We start from the raw sequence: 18815 nt of genomic DNA, 5'->3' as shown, positions 1-18815 counted from the left end.
AGTATTCAACTACATATTGTCATGATCATAACATACTGTATTCAACCAGGTGCCCTCTGAACATTTGGTGCATACATTGATCTATCAACAGATATTTTTAACACTTTGGATATAATACACCTGAGCATGCAGTAATATTATATTGTTGAGAGGCTAGGTCATGCCAATATGAAATGTGTATTCTATAGTAGCCTCTTTCACTCTTATTCACTTACACTAGTTTTCACTTTTTCCTAAGGCACGATACATATCACAACAATCAGAGTTGAACTCTATATTCATTTGCCATAACCTTATGATATATTCCTCTTAAAAGTGGGTGGTCTAATTATTTGATCATATATGATCGACTACTCAGGGGTCCTACGTTTAGACAAACAAAACTCCAAAGTTGTGGGTATGTGTAAAAGTAATGTTGATGAATACCAAATGGGCATTAGAGAGCAGATACACATTGTTTTCATCAATCTTTACGTATTTAAGAATTGTTTTCTACACAGTTCATTTCCCAGACAGTATTGAAAAGTGTTAAAAATGACAAAGTAGTAAAATGATCACAACATTTGCTTTTCTTGCTGAACAATTCAGTCAGCGATAACCTTATAATTCCAATAGCACTGGGTATAATATTCAGTGATATCCTTTAAATCTAACTTCATTAAAATATATGGGGCTTCATAATATAACATATAAAAAGCTCCTTAATAAATCTGCATGCCGTTTTTCCTGGCCAGATCTTCAAGCATGGTACAATTATATATCCTGTCAGCCTCCAATAAAAGTAACCTTGTACCATATTGTCATGAAGTAGCATTATTGTAACTTAATAATTCTGCAAATCACAAACCATCTTTAACCAACAGCGAATTTTGTTAATTTTTATCATTCCAGGTGAAAGATACAATTTTCTGATTTAACAGTCAGAAAAAGCAGGTCCTAATCACATTTACAGGTTCAAAAATAATGCAAGAAATATTGAGGCATCACAACCAAACACTAATGTTCCTCACAACTCACAGAGAGATCAATGTACCAGAGCTAAAAAGAAAATGCCCTTGCAGTGTATTTACTACACATATTTCAATTTATATAGAGACTTTAGCATATCTTTTTCACAATAAAACATAATAGAAGATACAATTATCATAGGCCATTTGTTACATTCATTGGACGCATGGTGGTCATTGTGATTTCTTCTCTTATCATAATTACTATGTGCTTCATACTTTGGCTGCCATGTAAGATACACATTCATACCCACAGACTATTTATTATAGTTTTATCATCAATTATGGATAATTTCTCTGCAATATTTTTATTCAGTAGTTGAATTATTGAACCCTCATTTTGAAACTAAGTTTTGGGTATAGTCAGTTTGCTGCTTATGAGTGAGTTGCATTCTAGAGTGTCCATTTGATGTCACAAATCCAGTATGTGGGTTCTTACTTCAGTTAGTTCTCCTCCCATGTTCTCATTTCACAAGGACCTCCTCTGATAAGTACAATGTGTCTATCTCCTTGACACATTCTCTACAGTGGGGAGTCAAGATCTGGCTATTAGCATAGGGAACTTTAGTTTTAATTGTTGATATACACAACAGGCAGGCTAATGGCCTTATTTTATTGTTGTCATGAAGGCCTGTGATATATGGCAGTCACCTTCTCCTATAATCCTTGACTATTAAGATGTAACCAGGCCATATGGAAGAATGTTGTCACCTTCAATTTACATTTCATCTGAGTTACTCCAGTTGATTTTATGGAGCATGGCAATAGTTAGGAAACTGTGATTCATAATATTATATAACATGTGTAATCTGTCCTATTGAATGTTTGCCATTGGATTCAAAGCTTGAATTCCATAGAAAAGAGATATAACTGTATTGAATTCATTTGCAGGATATTTAGCATGCTTAATTAAATACAAAAAGCTAAACACAGTGTTTCCCCTTTCCTTCAGTTCCAGTAAAAACACACTTGCTTGGACCATTAATCAGCACACCTGACAAACACATACAAATTATATTGTCCATCATTGCACTTTATTTTCTTTCTATATAACTTGTTAGACCTATTCTACAGTGCCAATGTACTACAAAAGAACAGCACATTTTAGAATGTATGTTTAATTTCCTTACAATGAAATGTGCACTTAGAATTAGATTCTTAATAGTACATATTTTTGCATAAAACACATTCTTCATCCTATTAACAAATTATCTTGAATAAAACACACTTTTCTTAAAACACTGACAGCCATATCTGCAATCTCAGGCAAAATGTCAATACTAAATGGATGAGGTCTAAATGTTTTGAATCTTTCTAAAGATTACTAAAATCAACTGATAAATCATGTGATAGAAAAATACATAATGAGTAACGTGTAATAGGGTCGTTATTGCCATCTTTGGGGAACCGTGACATTTCTAAACCACTCAGCTTTTGGCCTTGAGGTTTGTATAGAACCCCCTAATGGTAATCCGGGCCCAAATTACACAGTTACCCATTATGTATTCACAATGCAATGTATAGGCAGAACATAGGGGGTCATTCTAAGTCTGGCGGGCGGCGGAGGCCGCCCGCCAGACTTCCCCCTCCAAAATACCGCTCCGCGGTCGAAAGACCGCTGAGGGTATTTTGGGATTTGCCCTGGGCTGGCGGGCGACCGCCAAAAGGCCGCCCGCAGCCCAGGGCAAATCATCCTTCCCACGAGGACGCCGGCTCAGAATTGAGCCGGCGGAGTGGGAAGGTGCGACGGGTGCAGTGGCACCCGTCGCGTATTTCAGTGTCTGCATAGCAGACACTGAAATACAAAGTGGGGCCCTCTTACGGGGGCGCCTGCAGTGCCCATGCCATTGGCATGGGCACTGCAGGGGCCCCCAGGGGCCCCGCGGCACCCCCTACCGCCATCCTGTTCCTGCCGGGAGACCCGCCAGGAACAGGAACAGGATGGCGGTAGGGGGTGTCAGAATCCCCATGGCGGCGGAGCGCGCTCCGCCGCCATGGAGGATTCACAAGGGCAGCGGAAAACCGGCGGGAGACCGCCGGTTTTCCGCATCTGACCGCGGCCGAACCGCCGCGGTCAGAATGCCCTGGGGGGCACCACCGGCCTGTCGGCGTTGCTCCCGCCGACCCTGGCCCCGGCGGTCTCTGATCGCCGGGGTCAGAATGACCCCCATAGTAATTTGCAAGGATTTCGAGATGCTCATCAAGGTCTTTTTTCAATTTTAGGTATGTTAATTCAGTCCGACGAATCCTGACACATGTCAACATGTTTCTTGAAAGCAGTTCTGGTCCAATCTGCCAGCAGATATTCTGCTCCAGTTTAGTTTCAGATACCATTATTTCAATGGTGTTTGTCTTGTATTATTATATGGTAGAAAGAGCACTGATAGCCCCCCCACCTTTTGCCCCTCATGAAGGGTGCCTGTCAGGCGGAGCAAAGGTCTGCCTGACAGACACTCTTCATTTTCAGATCCGGCAGCCAGGAGCGAGACATGCGCGATTTGCGCAGACTCCTGGCTGCCTAAGCTGAACTTTGTTGGGCTGAAGAGGTCACAGCTCCTATTGGCGTGACCCCCTCAGCTCAGCAAAGGTGCCTCGAGGCCCTCCCTCTCGGTGATGAGGGGGAGCGTCACCCATTGACTCCGACCTGGGTGCTTCAGGTTTAAGCCCTGCAGCGTACAGGGCGAGTTTCAATCAGTGACACCTTGTCACAGAGTGGGATGGGGTCAGAAGTCTCACTGACCCCATCCCACTCTGTGACGAAGTTGGGACTGCTGCCTTCCCACACTGGCTGACCTAAGTTCAGCCAGTGATGGAAGGCAGCATTCCCAACCCTCCTGGGACCTCCAAGGCAGAGAGGGAGGTAAGTGTGTGTGTGTTTGTTTTATTTAAATGAATGTTTGGTGTGTGCCTGTATGTTTGAATATTTGATGAGTGTTGTGAATGGATGTGTGTGTGCACATGTGTGTGAATGAATGAGTGTGTGTGTGCTTCCCGCCCCCCCCCTCCCTCCTAAAATTACCAGCCACAACTGCCTGAACATCCAATCTATAAATGTTAAATTGCTTTCAATGAAAATGGACAGCATTGTTAGAATACAATCTGAATCTGATATATTTTTGAAGCTCCTGTTATATCAGTTTGTAACATAGAACATTATGCACAAATACCTTGAACTAGAGCCTTCTCAGGGGCTTACAGGAAATAGGGAGTATTCAAAAAAAGTAACCCAAGGCAGTTCTATTTGGTAGAAATACGGGATGCCATGTGAAGCAAGAATTATACTATAGATTTGGCAAAACAACTAAAAGTGCCACACATTTGATGTATGGCCTCCTCAGTTTGGGGGTTATTCTAACTTTGGAGGAGGTGTTAATCCGTCCCAAAAGTGACGGTAAAGTGACGGATTTACCACCAGCCGTATTACGAGTCCATTATATCCTATGGAACTCGTAATACGGCTGGTGGTATATCCGTCACTTTACCGTCACTTTTGGGACGGATTAACACTCCTCCAAAGTTAGAATAACCCCCTTTGATTGTTGTGGAAATTAACGTAACCTTGAATACTTGGGCAAGTGAGTATTCTGTGAAACACAGGTTTGGTAGCAGTAGACTGAATGTTGTTCTATTTTTGGATGAAAATAAAAAAAATGATGTATTTTAATACATGTATAGCTGTAATCCTTAAGTGAATTAAACATGTAGTGGCACTGTCAGATTGTTGATGTTCTTTCTTTATCTGGCCGAACTCCCCCTTCTCCTTTTTCTCATAGTTGTACAGGATCAATAAATATATCAATTAACAATTGAAATAGCAACTACAATAGGCAACGATGCACGATTCCTCGTTCTTGTCACAATTGTCTCCACTAATTCCACATTCCAAATGAAGTTCCCTGAGGCTCCAGGGTATAAAATAACACTTAATAGTGTAAACCTGGAGGGAAAGCCTATATTTTGCAGATCTGCAGACAGGTATTCCCAGGTCACCACGACAAAGACCAATTTAATGTTTAACTAGTGGTGTAGTAGTGGGTGAAGTTAAATACCACAGCCACAGAGTAAAATGAAGTTGGAGAACTTTGCACAAGAACTTTACACATCACAAAAACTGTGATTTTCCCTGAAGTGCTGTTTCATTTTACCCTGCCATACACTTGTCTTACCCTTCATGGATGAGCCAGCAATTTGCATGTAATTGGCCTTCCCCTCTGTCATAGCCCTAAGTGGCATAGGGAAACACAAAAGCCAAGGTTTGGCAACACCATTACCTTCTTGCCCCACTTTTAAAAGTCCTTCTTATTGACACTTGGTGGTGGGAAAATCAGAGGTGTGCAACCCCACTTAAGAACAATGGTAAGTGACTGCTAAGCAGGAAGCCTTCACTTCTGCCTGCAGCAAGAAAGCTGATGCAGTGCAGGGCCCTTTCTTGCTGAAGCTAGCAATGTTTAACAAAGTCTGTGAAGGAGCTTTGCATAGCCCCACGTTTAACATCGCCAAAAATTCAACTTAGTTCAGCGCAATGAAAACCATGATGAATCCCATTTTATTGGAAGACACATCCTTATAAACGACTGCAGAAAACTAGTTGACCAGCACGTTCATCAAATTTGAATAGTCTGTATTCAAGATGGTTATAGAGACTTTCAAGTCATGCTTTTAGATCTCTCCTTCCTCAGAGGTTCTTTAAAAATAATTCCAACTGCTACAAATAAATAATTATCTATCTATCTATCTATCTATCTATCTATCTATCTATCTATCTATCTATCTATCTATCTATCTATCTATGTTTTATATATATGGAGAGATATGTATATATGATATATATATTTATATATATATATACACACACACACATATATATACACATCTATATCTATCTTGATAGATAGATAGATAGATAGATAGATAGATAGATAGATAGATAGATAGATAGATAGATGGATAGATAGATAGATAGATAGATAGATAGATAGATAGATAGATAGATAGATAGATAGATAGACAGACAGCTAGATAGATGATAGATAGATAGATAGATAGATAGATAGATAGATAGATAGATAGATAGATAGATCAATATAGATTTATTAGTGAAATATATCTCTGAAAATTGATTAAAAAGAAGAAGACTTAAACTGCAGGTACAGAACTGCCAATATGTGAAAAAGGGACTCTCAAATTCATAACACACTGAATAAAGCATTCCTACATTTTATTACTATACAAAGCCAAGATCCCAGTTCATTTAAAAAAAAGAATCATAATTGAATCATATTTGGCAACTACAAGTCAAACGCACTTAAGCCAGCAAGCGACCTGTAACAATAAAAATGCCCAATTGATCACTGCAAAGGAGACAAGCATTGACAATGCCAACCCGGTCTTGCATATGTGTTTTCAGTTGTGTTTGGCTAAAATCCACTAATCTGTGACTACAACTGAAAGGAAATACTAGTGTATTAGATTGAAGAGCTGACAACTCAAGAGTTATTTTGGAGAACCTAATTCTAAGACCAAAGGGAGCTGGGGTGTAGTCTGCATTTCCTGATGAGCCATCTGTACTAGGAGGGAGGGGAGGAGTCAATTACACCTGAAAGGGCTGTGCCTGCCCTCACACAATGCAGTCTCCAACCCCCTGGTATGTGTCTGGGCCCTGGCCTGGGCAAGGCAGGATTTCACAAACAAGAGAGACTTTTCTTTGAAGAAGGCCTACTTCAAAGGGCAAAATGAGTATAAGAAGGGCACCCAAACCCACACACTAGAGAACACTTCTGGAAAACATGAGGAACCTTTGCCTGGAGAAGAGCTGAAGAGCTGAGGAAGAAGAGGTGCCCAGTCTGTGACTGCGCTTTGTGGAGCTATCCTGCAGTTGCTGCTTCTGCCTGTGCTAGAGGACAAAGACTGGACTTTGTGTTGCCTTCCTTCTTGTGAAGGACTCTCCAAGGGCTTGATTTAGAGCTTGCCTCCTGTTGTTGAAGTCTCAGGGACAGCAAAGACTTCTCTCTGCCAGCACCTGGAGCCTCTGCTGAGACTCCTACTCTTTCAAGTGGTGCCCATCCAGTTCCTGGGACCCTGAAAGGAGAAGCTGGCAGCCCAAGAGTGAGAAATCCACGCACCGACTGTCGTGAGGGGAAAAGATCGAAGTGACTCCGATCTGCGGCTGAAAAATCGACATGGCGCTGGCTTTGCGGCTGAAAATCGACGCTCGCCTGCAACGCGACTGGAAGACCAATGCCTGTGGTTGGACTGAACCCGGAAGTGAGTCCCAAACAAGTAGGGTCTTAACTTCTTCATCGCCCAGACCACAGCAAATGCTTCACGTTCTATGGCACTCCACTTATGTTCCCTAGGAAGTAACCTCCTGCTAATGAAGGCTATGGGTTGATCTAGGCCTGTTACGACTCTGTCGTCCCATTTCTAGGGGGCGCTGTAAGGGGACTGTCAGAAGCCTGGGAATTACCTTGAACACTTATCTAGAGTCCCTTGCTGACTCCCATTTGTTTCTCTTTTTGCCATGGTATGCTTTTGTGGTATTACATTTGCTTCCTGGGACTGCTAATCCCATAATGCACAGCCTGGTAGTCAGGAGAGCCTGGATTCTGTTTCCCATTGTTTTCTATGGGAGAAGTCCAGTTGCTCCTTTTCACAGGATCCTCTCCTCCAGGTCTTGCGACTGTCTGAAACTACACACACCTGAGACCTCTTCTGTGCAGCCCAGTCATGTGATTACACCTGGGGTTTTCTGCAGCTTGGAACTGCTTATAAGTAGCCATTTCCTCAAGATCCTTCGACCTGCATTGGAGTTCGATTCCTTTGTGTTACAGAACCCTTATCGGATGGTGTTCCAGTCTTGTTCCTGTTCTGTTCCAGTTTGAACCTGTTTCCTGTTTCTCTGCCCTGCTCCTGATTGTTCCAGCTAGAGTCTGCTTCCTATTTATTAGCCTTGTACCTGCTTGTTTCTTCCAGAGCCTTCTCCCTGTTTCTCTGTCCTGCTCCTGCCTTGTTTCAGCCTGAACCTGCTCTCTGTTTCCCAGTCCTGTTTACTGCTTTTACCTACTCACTGTGTTCCAGCCCTGTCCTTTCCTGTTCCAGCCAGAGCCTGCTCTCAGTTTCCCAGTCCTGTCTCTGTTTGTCCCAGCCAGACGTTTGCGCCCTGTTGTCCAGTCCTAGTCCTGCCTTTGCTTCAGCCTGAGCCTGTTCCCAGTTCCTGCCTTTGTCTTTTAGTGTGTCCCTTCTGTTTCCTCTCGGTATTTGTGTCTGGTAAGTATTCTATCAGTCTTCACCAGTGTATAAGTGTCCTCCTTTGTACTGTAGTTGGCTCCTAGTTTCCAGGAGGCAATTCCAGCCCCCATTCTTGTCTAGTGTTATACGTTGTCTTTCATGCCTAACAGTGACAGTGTGCTATTGCTGTTTTTTCTAGGAATCGCCACTGTGTTTCCAGCTGGACCCAAAAGAGCGTGCCTTGTGTATGTAAGTACTGTCCATGTTTGTGCTCTAGGGTCCAGAGACAGAATCACTTCTGCTGCCTTCTTTCTATGGGGCTGGCAGTGTGACTATCTGTAAGAGCAAACTGCACAGAGGCATTGACATTCCCTGTCACTGTGGGAGGTTCTGCACCCTACTCTGTGTACAACCCCAGCGTGTTTGTCCATTAGTAATCCGTTTCCTGTTTGTTCACACAAGGGTTGCTCTGCTTTTACTTTCCTGTTTCCTGTGCCTGTCCATAGTTGTTCTTTCCGTGTATGCCTTTAGCTGCTCTTCTGCCCCAGTACACTACCTCTTTAGGATATTCGGTGACTTCAAGGTGTGTCCCACCAGAGTCCTGATCAGACCCGACCAAATCCATGACAAGGCCCTCTTCATTAAGCTGTGAGAGTACTGCTCCAATACCATGTTCTGAGGCGTCTGTTTGCACAACAAACTCCGTGGAGTAGTCAGGTGCCTTCATCACTGGTGCTGTGCACATGGCAGCCTTCAGGGCATCAAAAGCTTTCTGTCAAGCCTCTGTCCAGATCACCTTCTTGGGTTGCTTCTTAGAAGTCACCTAAATCAAGGGGGTAACAATGGTACCTTACCCCTTAACAAACCTCCTGTAGTATCCTGTGAGACCTAAGAAGGCTCTCACATTAGTCTGGGTCTTGGGAGGCTCCCAAGGCAGAATGGTATCAAACTTAGGCTGCAGGGGTGCCACCTGGCCACTCCCCACCTCGTGTCCCAAGTACACCACAGAACCCTGCCCTTTTTGGCACTTGCCTTAATAGTGAGGCCTGCCTTCTGCAGGGCCTCTAACACTCTCCAGAGGTGTTGCAGGTGTTCCTCCCATGTGGAACTAAACACAGCAATGTCGTCCTGGTAGGCGGTACTGAACTCATCCAGCCCAGCCGACACCTGGTTGACCAACCTCTGAAAGGTGGCAGGAGCATTCTTCATCCGGAATGGAATGACTTTAAATTGAAAGTGTCTATCTGGGGTAGAGAATGCTGACCTCCCCTTGGCCCCCTCAGTTTAGGTAATCTGCCAGTACCCAGATGTTAAGTCAAGCGTACTGAGGTACTTGGCAGCTTCCAACCGGTCAATGAGCTCATCAGCTCGGGGGATGGGGTGTGCGTCAGTCTTCGTGACTGAATTGAGTCCCCGGTAGTCCACACAGAACCTGAGTTCTGGAGTGGCACCAGGTGCAACAGCCTTTGAGACCAATACTACTTGGCTGGCCCAAGGACTGTTGGAGTGCTCAATAACCACTAGGGTTAGCATTTTGGATACTTCATCCTTGATGCAAGCCCTGACCCTGTCAGTCACCCTATAAACCTTCTGTTTGATGGGTGGACTGTCCCTAGTGTCCACATCATGTATGCACAAGTGTGTGACACCTGGGATCAGGAAAAACAGTGAGGCGAACTGTCCCAACACGTGGCGATAGTCAGTCTGCTGCTCTTCAGACAGGGAGGGGGAGAGGATTACTCCCTCCACCAACCCATCTTTTTCTCTTGCCGACCGTAGGTCAGGAAGAGGCTCACTCTCCTCCTCCACCCCATCATCTGTCGCAAGGAGCATGGACAGTTCAGTTCGCTCAAAGTGCAGCTTGAGGTGGTTGACATGCAGGACCCTTAAAGTTTTCCTTGGAGACTGCAAGTCCACCAGTTAGGTGACTTCACTCTTGCGCTCCACCACCTCAAATGGCACAGTCCACTTATCCTGGAGCACCCTAGGCTCCACTGGTGCCATCACCCACACTTTTTATCCAGGTTGAAACTCCACCAGAGTGGCATTCTGGTCATACCAGCGTTTCATGCCCTCATGGCTTGCTTCCAGGTTCTCCTGTGTGAGACTCCTGAAGAGGGCAGTCTGGTTTCTCAAAGCCTGTAACTGAATACATCCTGGGGGGGTTCACTAGGAGCTTTTTCCAAAGCCTCCTTGACCAGAATTAAAGGTCCCTTCAAAGGGTGGCCATAGATAAGCTCAAAGGGACTAAACCCAAGTCCTTTTTGAGGCACCACCCTGTAAGCAAACAGAAGGCATGGCAAGAGGATGTCCCACTTCCACCTCAAGGGCTCTGACAGGCCCATAATCATGCCTTTCAAGGTGAAGTTGAATCTATCAACCGGACCATAACTTTGGGGGAGGTAAGGGGCGGTGAACTTGTAGATTACCCTACACTCCTTCCACAGAGACTTCATATACGTGGATATGAAGTTGGTACCCCTATCAGATACCACTTCCTTGGGGAACCCCATGCGAGTAAAAAACCCCATCAAAGCACAACCCACTACAGGGGAAGTGATTGACCTCAGAGAAATGGCTTTTGGGTACCGGGTGGCATGGTCCACCAAGACCAGGATAAACCTGTTGCCCATGGCTGTCTTGGGATCGAGAGGCCCCACAATGTGAATACCTACCCTCTCAAAGGGAGTAATAACAACAGATAAAGGTTGGAAGGGAGCCTTACATTTCCCCCCACTCTTGCCACTTGCCTGACAAGTTTGGCAAGACCTGCTAGGTGCATCTGAGTGTCTGCGCCTTAGGGGCCAGTAAACGTGGGTGACAAGCCTCTTAAAGGTCTTGTCCAGCCCCAAATGTCCAGCTGAAGGCACATCATGAGCCATCACTAGTAGGAAGGCCCTGAAGCACTGGGGTACCACCAGCACACGGGCTGACCCAGGCTAAGGAACCTTGGGCCAGATGTAGCAAATTCCGAGTTTCCGACTCGCAAATTGCGAGTCTGAGCGACTCGCAATTTGGGAGTCGCAAACCCGGATGCAGGATGGTATCCCTGACACCATCTGCGAATCGCAAGGGGGTCACAAAGACCCACCTCATTAATATTTATGAGGTGGGGCGCAATTTGCCACGCACCCTGCCATTCCTCTTCTTGGCGGTCCCCTGGACCACTGTTTCAGGCTCCAGGGGCTCTTGACCACCCTGACGGGCTGGCATAACCACCCAGGCAGACCCAACATCTTCAAGTGAGACCTGTGTTCCACCTCCTTCCAAGGGGAATCCTCCAGGCCATTGCCTAGCAAACGATCAACAGGCATGGTTGGACTCACAGCTACCTTCAAGGAACCTGAGACCCCCCCATTCAAAGGGAACCTGCGCCACTCTGCACAGGCGCTCTGAGTTGTCAACTGCAACTACTTGGTGAAGTACCTGGGGATCAATCTGCTCTTCAGACACCAGTTGACTCCTCACTGTAGTCACACTGGCTCTTGTGTCTCGCAGAGTCTACACCCTCTGTCCATTGATGGTCACCCATTGCCTGTACTTCTCAGTGTTCTCAAGCACAAGGGTTCTCTGGACCATCTCACTGTCCCTTAGTGAGACAAGGGTCATCTCAGCTGGCTCAGCTGGCTCCCACCCATCGGGAACCAAATCCTCCCAAAGTGCTAACCCTGGCCAAACCCTGGGACGGCTCCCCAAATGCTACACTGGCCAAACCCTGGGATGTCACACCAGTGGGGTCCCCCCCTCAGATGACCTACCTGGTCACATGCATAGCACTTACTTGGGGGACCACCGGCCACTGGCTTCCCTTTGGAGAACCATGGCTTCTTCTCACTGGGGGGTTGGGAATCCTCATCCTGGGAACCAGTTTGGGGCCCTTTAGAGAACACCCCCTGTTTACCCTTACCCCCCTTTCTTCTGAGAGGGACCCTGCCCACCCTTGGCGTGGTCTCCCCATACCTCTTTGGACCCCGGTGCTCTCCCACCGGTCCCCTTCCTCTGCAAGCTTCCTGGGATCAGTCAGCTTGCTGTCAATCAGGTGCTGGCGCTGCTCTGGAAAACATAAACTGTACAAGTGCTCCAAACCAATCAGATTGTAAAGCCCCTCATACGTAGTTACCTTGCTGCCCTTCACCCAATCATTCAGTGACCTGCAATAAGAATCAACACATTCCAACCATGTTTGGGATTCCTTCTTCTTGTAGGACCTGAACTTATCCTTATACTGCTCAGTGGTGACACCATACCTTGTGAGTAGGGCATCCTTCATGATAGTGTAGGTGAAATTCTGAGCAGCCCCTAAGGCTGTCAGTGCATCCCTCCCCTCTGCCTCCAAGTGGTTCCACAGACCCGTCCCCCAATGAGCTTCAGGGACCAGATTCATGGGGAGAGCAGACTCATACCCCTTAATCCACAAGTATATGTTATCCTTCCTTTTATAATCCTTCACAAGATCTTTAGGAATGTGCACCCTCCTTTCAAGCTGCACTGTGATGTGGCTGCCACCATCCCTACTAGACTGGCTCCTCTGATACAGCTCCCTCAAGCTGAGCTTATGAGCCAACAACAACTTTTTCTCCTCAATGGCCATCCTCATTTTCTCTAACTCCCTCTGGTGTTCCCTCTCGGCCTGTCTGTCCTGCAATTCTTCAGGAGTCAGACCCTTAGATGAGACACTGCTACTTGCCCTGGAGACCCTCTCCCTGGACATAACAGGCCCACCCACTATACCATTGTGTATGGAATGCTCTTCCTCCTCCTCATCCTCCTCATTCTCTGTGTGCCCTTCAGTGTTCTTGGCTGTCACCCAGACCCTCAGCGCCTTTTGCAGCTCCTCCTCCTTCTTGGATGAGCTCTTAATAGGACAGTCAATTGTTTTGCAGAACTGCTTCAACTGAGCCTTTGTATAGCTTTCTAATTTGTCTAGGTCAAAAGCAGCTCCAACTGATGCAAGTTCCAAAAGGCAGACAGCAAGTTCCCAAATTAAGTTACAGAAGTCAATCAAAGATTACCACAAAAATGGATGTAGGGAAAATTCCAAGCAAAAGAGAAAAAATAAAAATCAAATGACAAGTAGTATGTGGTCACGCAGTGGTCTGCACTCAAAACAGTAGTGTACACTTAATCACTGTATATCAAGTACAAATACAAGTCCAATCCCAACCGCTGATCACCAATGTTAGAAATGGGGTTTTTAGTTGGTAGTCAGGTTGCCCCCTGTTCAAGCAAGGACCCTCAATTAAGTCAGGGTAAAAGAGAATCGCCCTCAGCTAACCCCCGCTCACACCCCTGGTAGCTTGGCACGAGCAGGCAGGCTTAACTTCAGAGTGCTAGGTGTAAAGTATTTGTACCAACACACACAGTAATTTATTGAAAAACTACAAAATGACACAACACAGGTTTGGACAAATTGAGAATATTCATCTAAACAAAACAAGACCAAAACGACAAAAATCCACAATACACAAGTCAAGTTATCAATAAAAATGCAAAAAGAGTCTTCATGTAATTTTAAATATAACGCTAACGCTGTTAGCGTAAAAATGTAACTTGGGTGCATCAAATATAACCCCGCACGGGCGAGTGTGCGTCAAAAAAGGCTTGCGATGCATCGATATCACTCAAGAGAGAAACCTTGCGTTGTTTCCCCTTCAGTCGGGTCGGCGTGCGTTGTTTCTTCTCACCACAGGACAGCAATGCATCGATCTGGTCAGCATTCTCGGGCCCGGGCAGGCCTTTCATCATTTATACACGCCCAGCGGTGTTTGCGCCAGAAATCCAGCCGTACAATGATCCAAAAACCATGCAGCGCAGTTTGCGATCTCAACAGCTTCCGTCAGCGATGCTGCGCGTCGATTCTCCAGCCACAGGCGTTGATCTTCCGGTTGAGTTGCAGGCGAGCGTCGTTTTCAGCTGCGAAACCGTCGATCAGAGTTGTTGTTCTTTTTCCCCACACAGCAGTCGGTACGTGGATTTCTCACTCTTGGGCTCCCAGCCTCTCCTTTCAGGGTCCTAGGAACTGGATGGGCACCACTTGGAAGAGTAGGAGTCTCAGAAGAGGCTCCAGGTGTTGGCAGAGAGAAGTCTTTGCTCTATCTGAGACTTCAAACACCAGGAGGCAAGATCTAAATCAAGCCTTGCAGATCTTCACAAGATGGAAGGCAACACAAAGACCAATTTTTGTCCTCTAGCACAGGCAGAAGCAGCAACTGCAGGATAGCTCCACAAAGCACAGTCACAGGCAGGGCAGCTCTTCTTCCTCAGCTCTTCAGCTCTTCTCCAAGCAGAGGTTCCACTTGGTTTCCAGAAGTGCTCTCTAGTCTGTAGTTTTGGGTGCCCTTCTTTTTCCATTTTGCCCTTTGAAGTAGGCCTACTTCAAAGAAAAGTCTCTCTTGTTTGTGAAATCCTGCCTTGCCTAAGCCAGGCCCCAGACACACACCAGGGGGTTGGAGACTGCATTGTGTGAGGGTAGGCACATTCCTTTCAGGTGAAAGTGACCACTCCTCCCCACCCTCCTAGCACAGATGGCTCATCAGGAAATGCAGACTACACCCCAGCTCCCTTTGTGTCACTGTCTAGTGAGAGGTGCAACCAGCCCAACTGTCAAACTGACCCAGACAGGGAATCCACAAACAGGCAATGTCACAGAAATGGTTTAAGCAAGAAAAAGCCCACTTTCTAAAAGTGGCATTTTCAAACACACAATCTTAAAATCAACGTTACTAAATTATGTATTTTTAAATTGTGAGCTCAGAGAGCCAAAACTCCACATGTCTATCCTCTCCCAAAGGGAATATATACTTTAATCATATTTAAAGGTAGCCCCCAAGTTAACCTATGAGAGGGACAGACCTTGCAACAGTGAAAAAACGAATTTAGCAGTACTTCACTGTCAGGACATATAAAACACATTACTATATGTCCTACCTTAACCATTCACTGCACCCTGCCCTTGGGGCTACCTAGGGCCTACCTTAGGGGTGTCTTACATGTAAGAAAAGGGAATGTTTGGGCCTGGCAAGTGGGTACACTTTCCAAGTCGATTTTACAGTTAAAAACTGCACACACAGACTCTGCAGTGGCAGGTCTGAGACATGATTACAGAGCTACTTAGGTGGGTGGCAAAACCAGTGCTGAAGGCCCACTAGTAGCACTTGGTTTACAGGTCCTGGGCACCTCTAGTGCACTTTACTAGGGACTTACTAGTAAATCAAAAATGCCAGTCATGGATAAACCAATTACATACACATTTTGTATAAGAGCACTTGCACGTTAGCACTGGTTAGCAGTGGTAAAGTGCCCAGAGTAACAAAAACAGCAAAAACAGAGTCCAGCACACATCAACAACCTGGGAAACAGAGTCAGAAATTTAAGGAGACCACGCCAAGGATGAAAAGTCTAACATCCATGTGTCTTACCCAGTATTTCATAGCTAAAATTCCACGACTACCCCAACAACACACTCCTTTAAAACCACAGACCTAAGCACCGATATGCTTATATACAAGAAAGGGTATTGAGCTTAATTTAACATGCCACTTATTAAAATTTAATACATGATGGCTCTGTTATGTTAAATACCTGTCGTGGCTGTGGAGGCTGGGTGTGGGAGTCTCACTGTGAAAGTTCAGTGAGATCTTAATATCAGCTCTACTGGTTTCTATAAGCCGTGTGGCCAAAAAGAAGCAGCCAAGTATTACCAGTGGGTAAGCAAGTGTAATCAGTCCTGATTTGTCCTAATTTGTTTACAGCTCTAAGCATCTGCCGCGTGGTACAAACACCCACATTGTGTGGTGCAGCTCAACCAGACAACACTGCTATCATAATCTTTTCTTTCATGCCTTGCGAAGGCTAAGTCATGCAATCTTCTTATTTACTATTACGTTTTTTTTAGCAGTCCATTATAAGATTGCTAAGAAATTTACAGAGGATGCCTGAGTTTTTCCAAACCTGGCAGATACCTGTGCAGTGTCTTATGAACATAGAACTGTCAGAAAGAGCTTGACTCTAAGGGCCAGATGTACGAAAGGATTTTACCCATTCTGTGTCTATGGGAAAAAGCTTTCGTACATATGGCCCTAAGTTCCGGTATGGCACTTTGTTAAACAAGTGCACAAGGAAGTGTTTTAAACCTTTATTTTTCTTCTCTTCACAAACTGCTCCTGTTGAGAACTCAAAGTGTGGAAGGGTAGCATCTGGAAAGTGTACTTTGTGCTGCTGAGAATAAACTTGTGAAGAACTTGTTTGTCTCACTGTCAGGTTCGAGACTGAATGCACATCTCCTTGGCTGGCTTTTAACGACCCTCCTCCTGGAAGACAGTGGCATGGCCTCTGGCAGCAGAGAACAGTGCTATAAACTAACTAGTCTGTGTTTATTAAGTTGGTAGGGGTGCACCTTTCCCAATTTAATGGAGCTGATGTTTTCATATTGTACGATTCAGTTTCCTTTCATTTGAGTTAAAGCAGGCCATTCCTATAGTTTCACACTAAGCCCGCAAGAAGAACTTTGGACCTCTACTTAAAATTATTTCAATGCACAAGTTCCATTGACTGCTGCAGGACCACTGGACATGGTTCCATTACGACCATCTAATTGTACAATTTACCACTACCTAACCAACCCTTCTGAAATTGTAAGTGCTTGTAAGGCTTAAATGGTCTGTCAAGGGGACACCGAGTGCATGATGTCACAATGTATCTCAAAACCCCAGCTAACATCAGCAAACAAAGCAATTTTCTACAACACTTATTGTTGGTGATTATTTACAACGCATAGTGTTGTGTTGCCTCAATCCAGGGAGGCCTGGACATCAAGAAACCCTCCACAAAGGTGATGGTAGCCGCTCAGAGTTGACATTAACTTCTTTTGGCCTACAGATGTGGAGCTACCCTTCACACGTCGACCCTCAATCTCGTCCCTTTCAAAAAGCCTGCAGTTCCTATAGTTCACCTACACATGCCTGTTGGGGAGTTCCTGTTTGGACCAGCTAAACTGCTAACTTGTTCATGAAGTTGTGACCTTCTTCAGAGGACATTTACATAGCTGGGTAAATAGAGCTGTTTTTCGCTACACTGAATGGAATGTCTAATGCATTGGTGGATTTGGATTAAATCCATGCTTGCAGCCAAGCATAGGTGGCAATCAATCCTTTAGCAAAGTATACACTCAAAGCCAATGGCCGATCAATGGGAATGAATATGAATCTTAAACGCAAGCATTGTCATTGGTGGCAGAAAATTGCAGATCTTTATTCAGAGATTTAGGATATGTATAGTTTTAGGATTGTAGATGATATATACTTCTAGAGAGATCCTAAACGTTTGTGAATTTTTGTCAACCTTGAAGCCTGAAGGCTGTAAAAATGTGTGGTTTATGCACTGGGAGGTGGCATTGTGAACACCAACAAAATTGCAGGTTCATGGATATGCACAATGGGCAACTGTTTCTGCCAGACTCACTGCATTACTACAATTTTGACTACTTTAAATAGGCATAAGTGATGCAGTCCCTATAACAAGCCCCAAACTCCCCTAAATTATGAGCGGTTTAGGGCAAGGGAAAAACAGAAATGTGCAATTGCAACTAGTTTTCCCCCTCAATGGATAATCAACATTTGCATGGTAGAGCCGGCATCTATATGCAAGGGAAACAAAGGAGTCATGCTTTGATGTGTCACTTTCGAAAATCACAACAAATAAATAAAGCAATATAACAATTTTAGGTATATCAAATTATTGTATAAATTTGATAAATCATTAAAATTAAAACCATGTTTTCTGTTTGTGGTATGCAAGCAGTATAAATATTACTTAAGGTCTAATTGTAATTTCAGAAAATGAATATGCGGGAAAAGAATATTAAAGCAAGTGGGGAAAAATATAGCAGTCTATACAGCAAACCGAAAAAAATCAATAGTGGGCAGAAAGTGGCTTTGAATTATTACAGTTTTAAATAATTATAAGCACTGCCCCATACCTTATTAGGACCATGTATCCAGGCATACCTCCAACTGCATAGATGAGACAGGTAACTAGTGACATTATTAAAAAAGATTGCAGCATTGTGTCACAGGCACCTTCTCTTGGACAGGAGCCTGAAACTGCAGATGCGTTTATGAATGGAAGTCCAGAAGCTTCAATGCAGCTGCAGTTGCTCAGTACCTATCAAAGGAGAACAAACTATCTTGATATATTTTATAAATAAATCGAACTTTATTTCATGAATTATTTTGTTTGGAGAATATGATAATTATTCGATACATAAGTTACATGAGTCATGCACGAGTCAGATACTTGTTTTCACAGAATTTTCTACTATGCAAATATGTCTTTTCCTAGCAACTTCAGGTCACTATTGACAATAGTATATTTCCATAGGGTTATTCACTTCACATGGGTGAAGGCACACAGAAGGCAACAAGGTGCTTCTTAAGCCATGGCTATGTGCGAGAGGCTAGCAATCTTTTCTGGGATGCTCCCACCAACCCTAATCTCTCAAAAGATCTATGTCGCCGCCACAGCTCAGCAAGGAAGGATGATCCAGAGACCTGATGGAGACCCATGCCTCCACTTCTAATGCCC

The 18815-nt window shown here is 44.7% G+C and overlaps 1 protein-coding gene across 2 annotated transcripts in view; it reads right to left on the bottom strand.

The window, feature by feature from the left end:
* LOC138287752 (solute carrier organic anion transporter family member 1A2-like) overlaps positions 1-18815 on the bottom strand; it is a 670615-nt gene that overhangs the window by 181415 nt on the left and 470385 nt on the right. For both annotated transcript variants that reach the window (XM_069228525.1, XM_069228526.1), the window contains exon 12: positions 18211-18395. In XM_069228525.1, coding sequence (XP_069084626.1) covers positions 18211-18395 — 185 coding nt within the window. The remainder of the gene's footprint in view (positions 1-18210; positions 18396-18815) is intronic.

Source organism: Pleurodeles waltl, chromosome 4_1, assembly GCF_031143425.1.
Source record: "Pleurodeles waltl isolate 20211129_DDA chromosome 4_1, aPleWal1.hap1.20221129, whole genome shotgun sequence".
NCBI classification, from domain to species: Eukaryota; Metazoa; Chordata; class Amphibia; order Caudata; family Salamandridae; genus Pleurodeles; species Pleurodeles waltl.
Note: the sequence above shows the minus strand (reverse complement) of the source record. Positions and strands in the feature narration are given on the sequence as shown.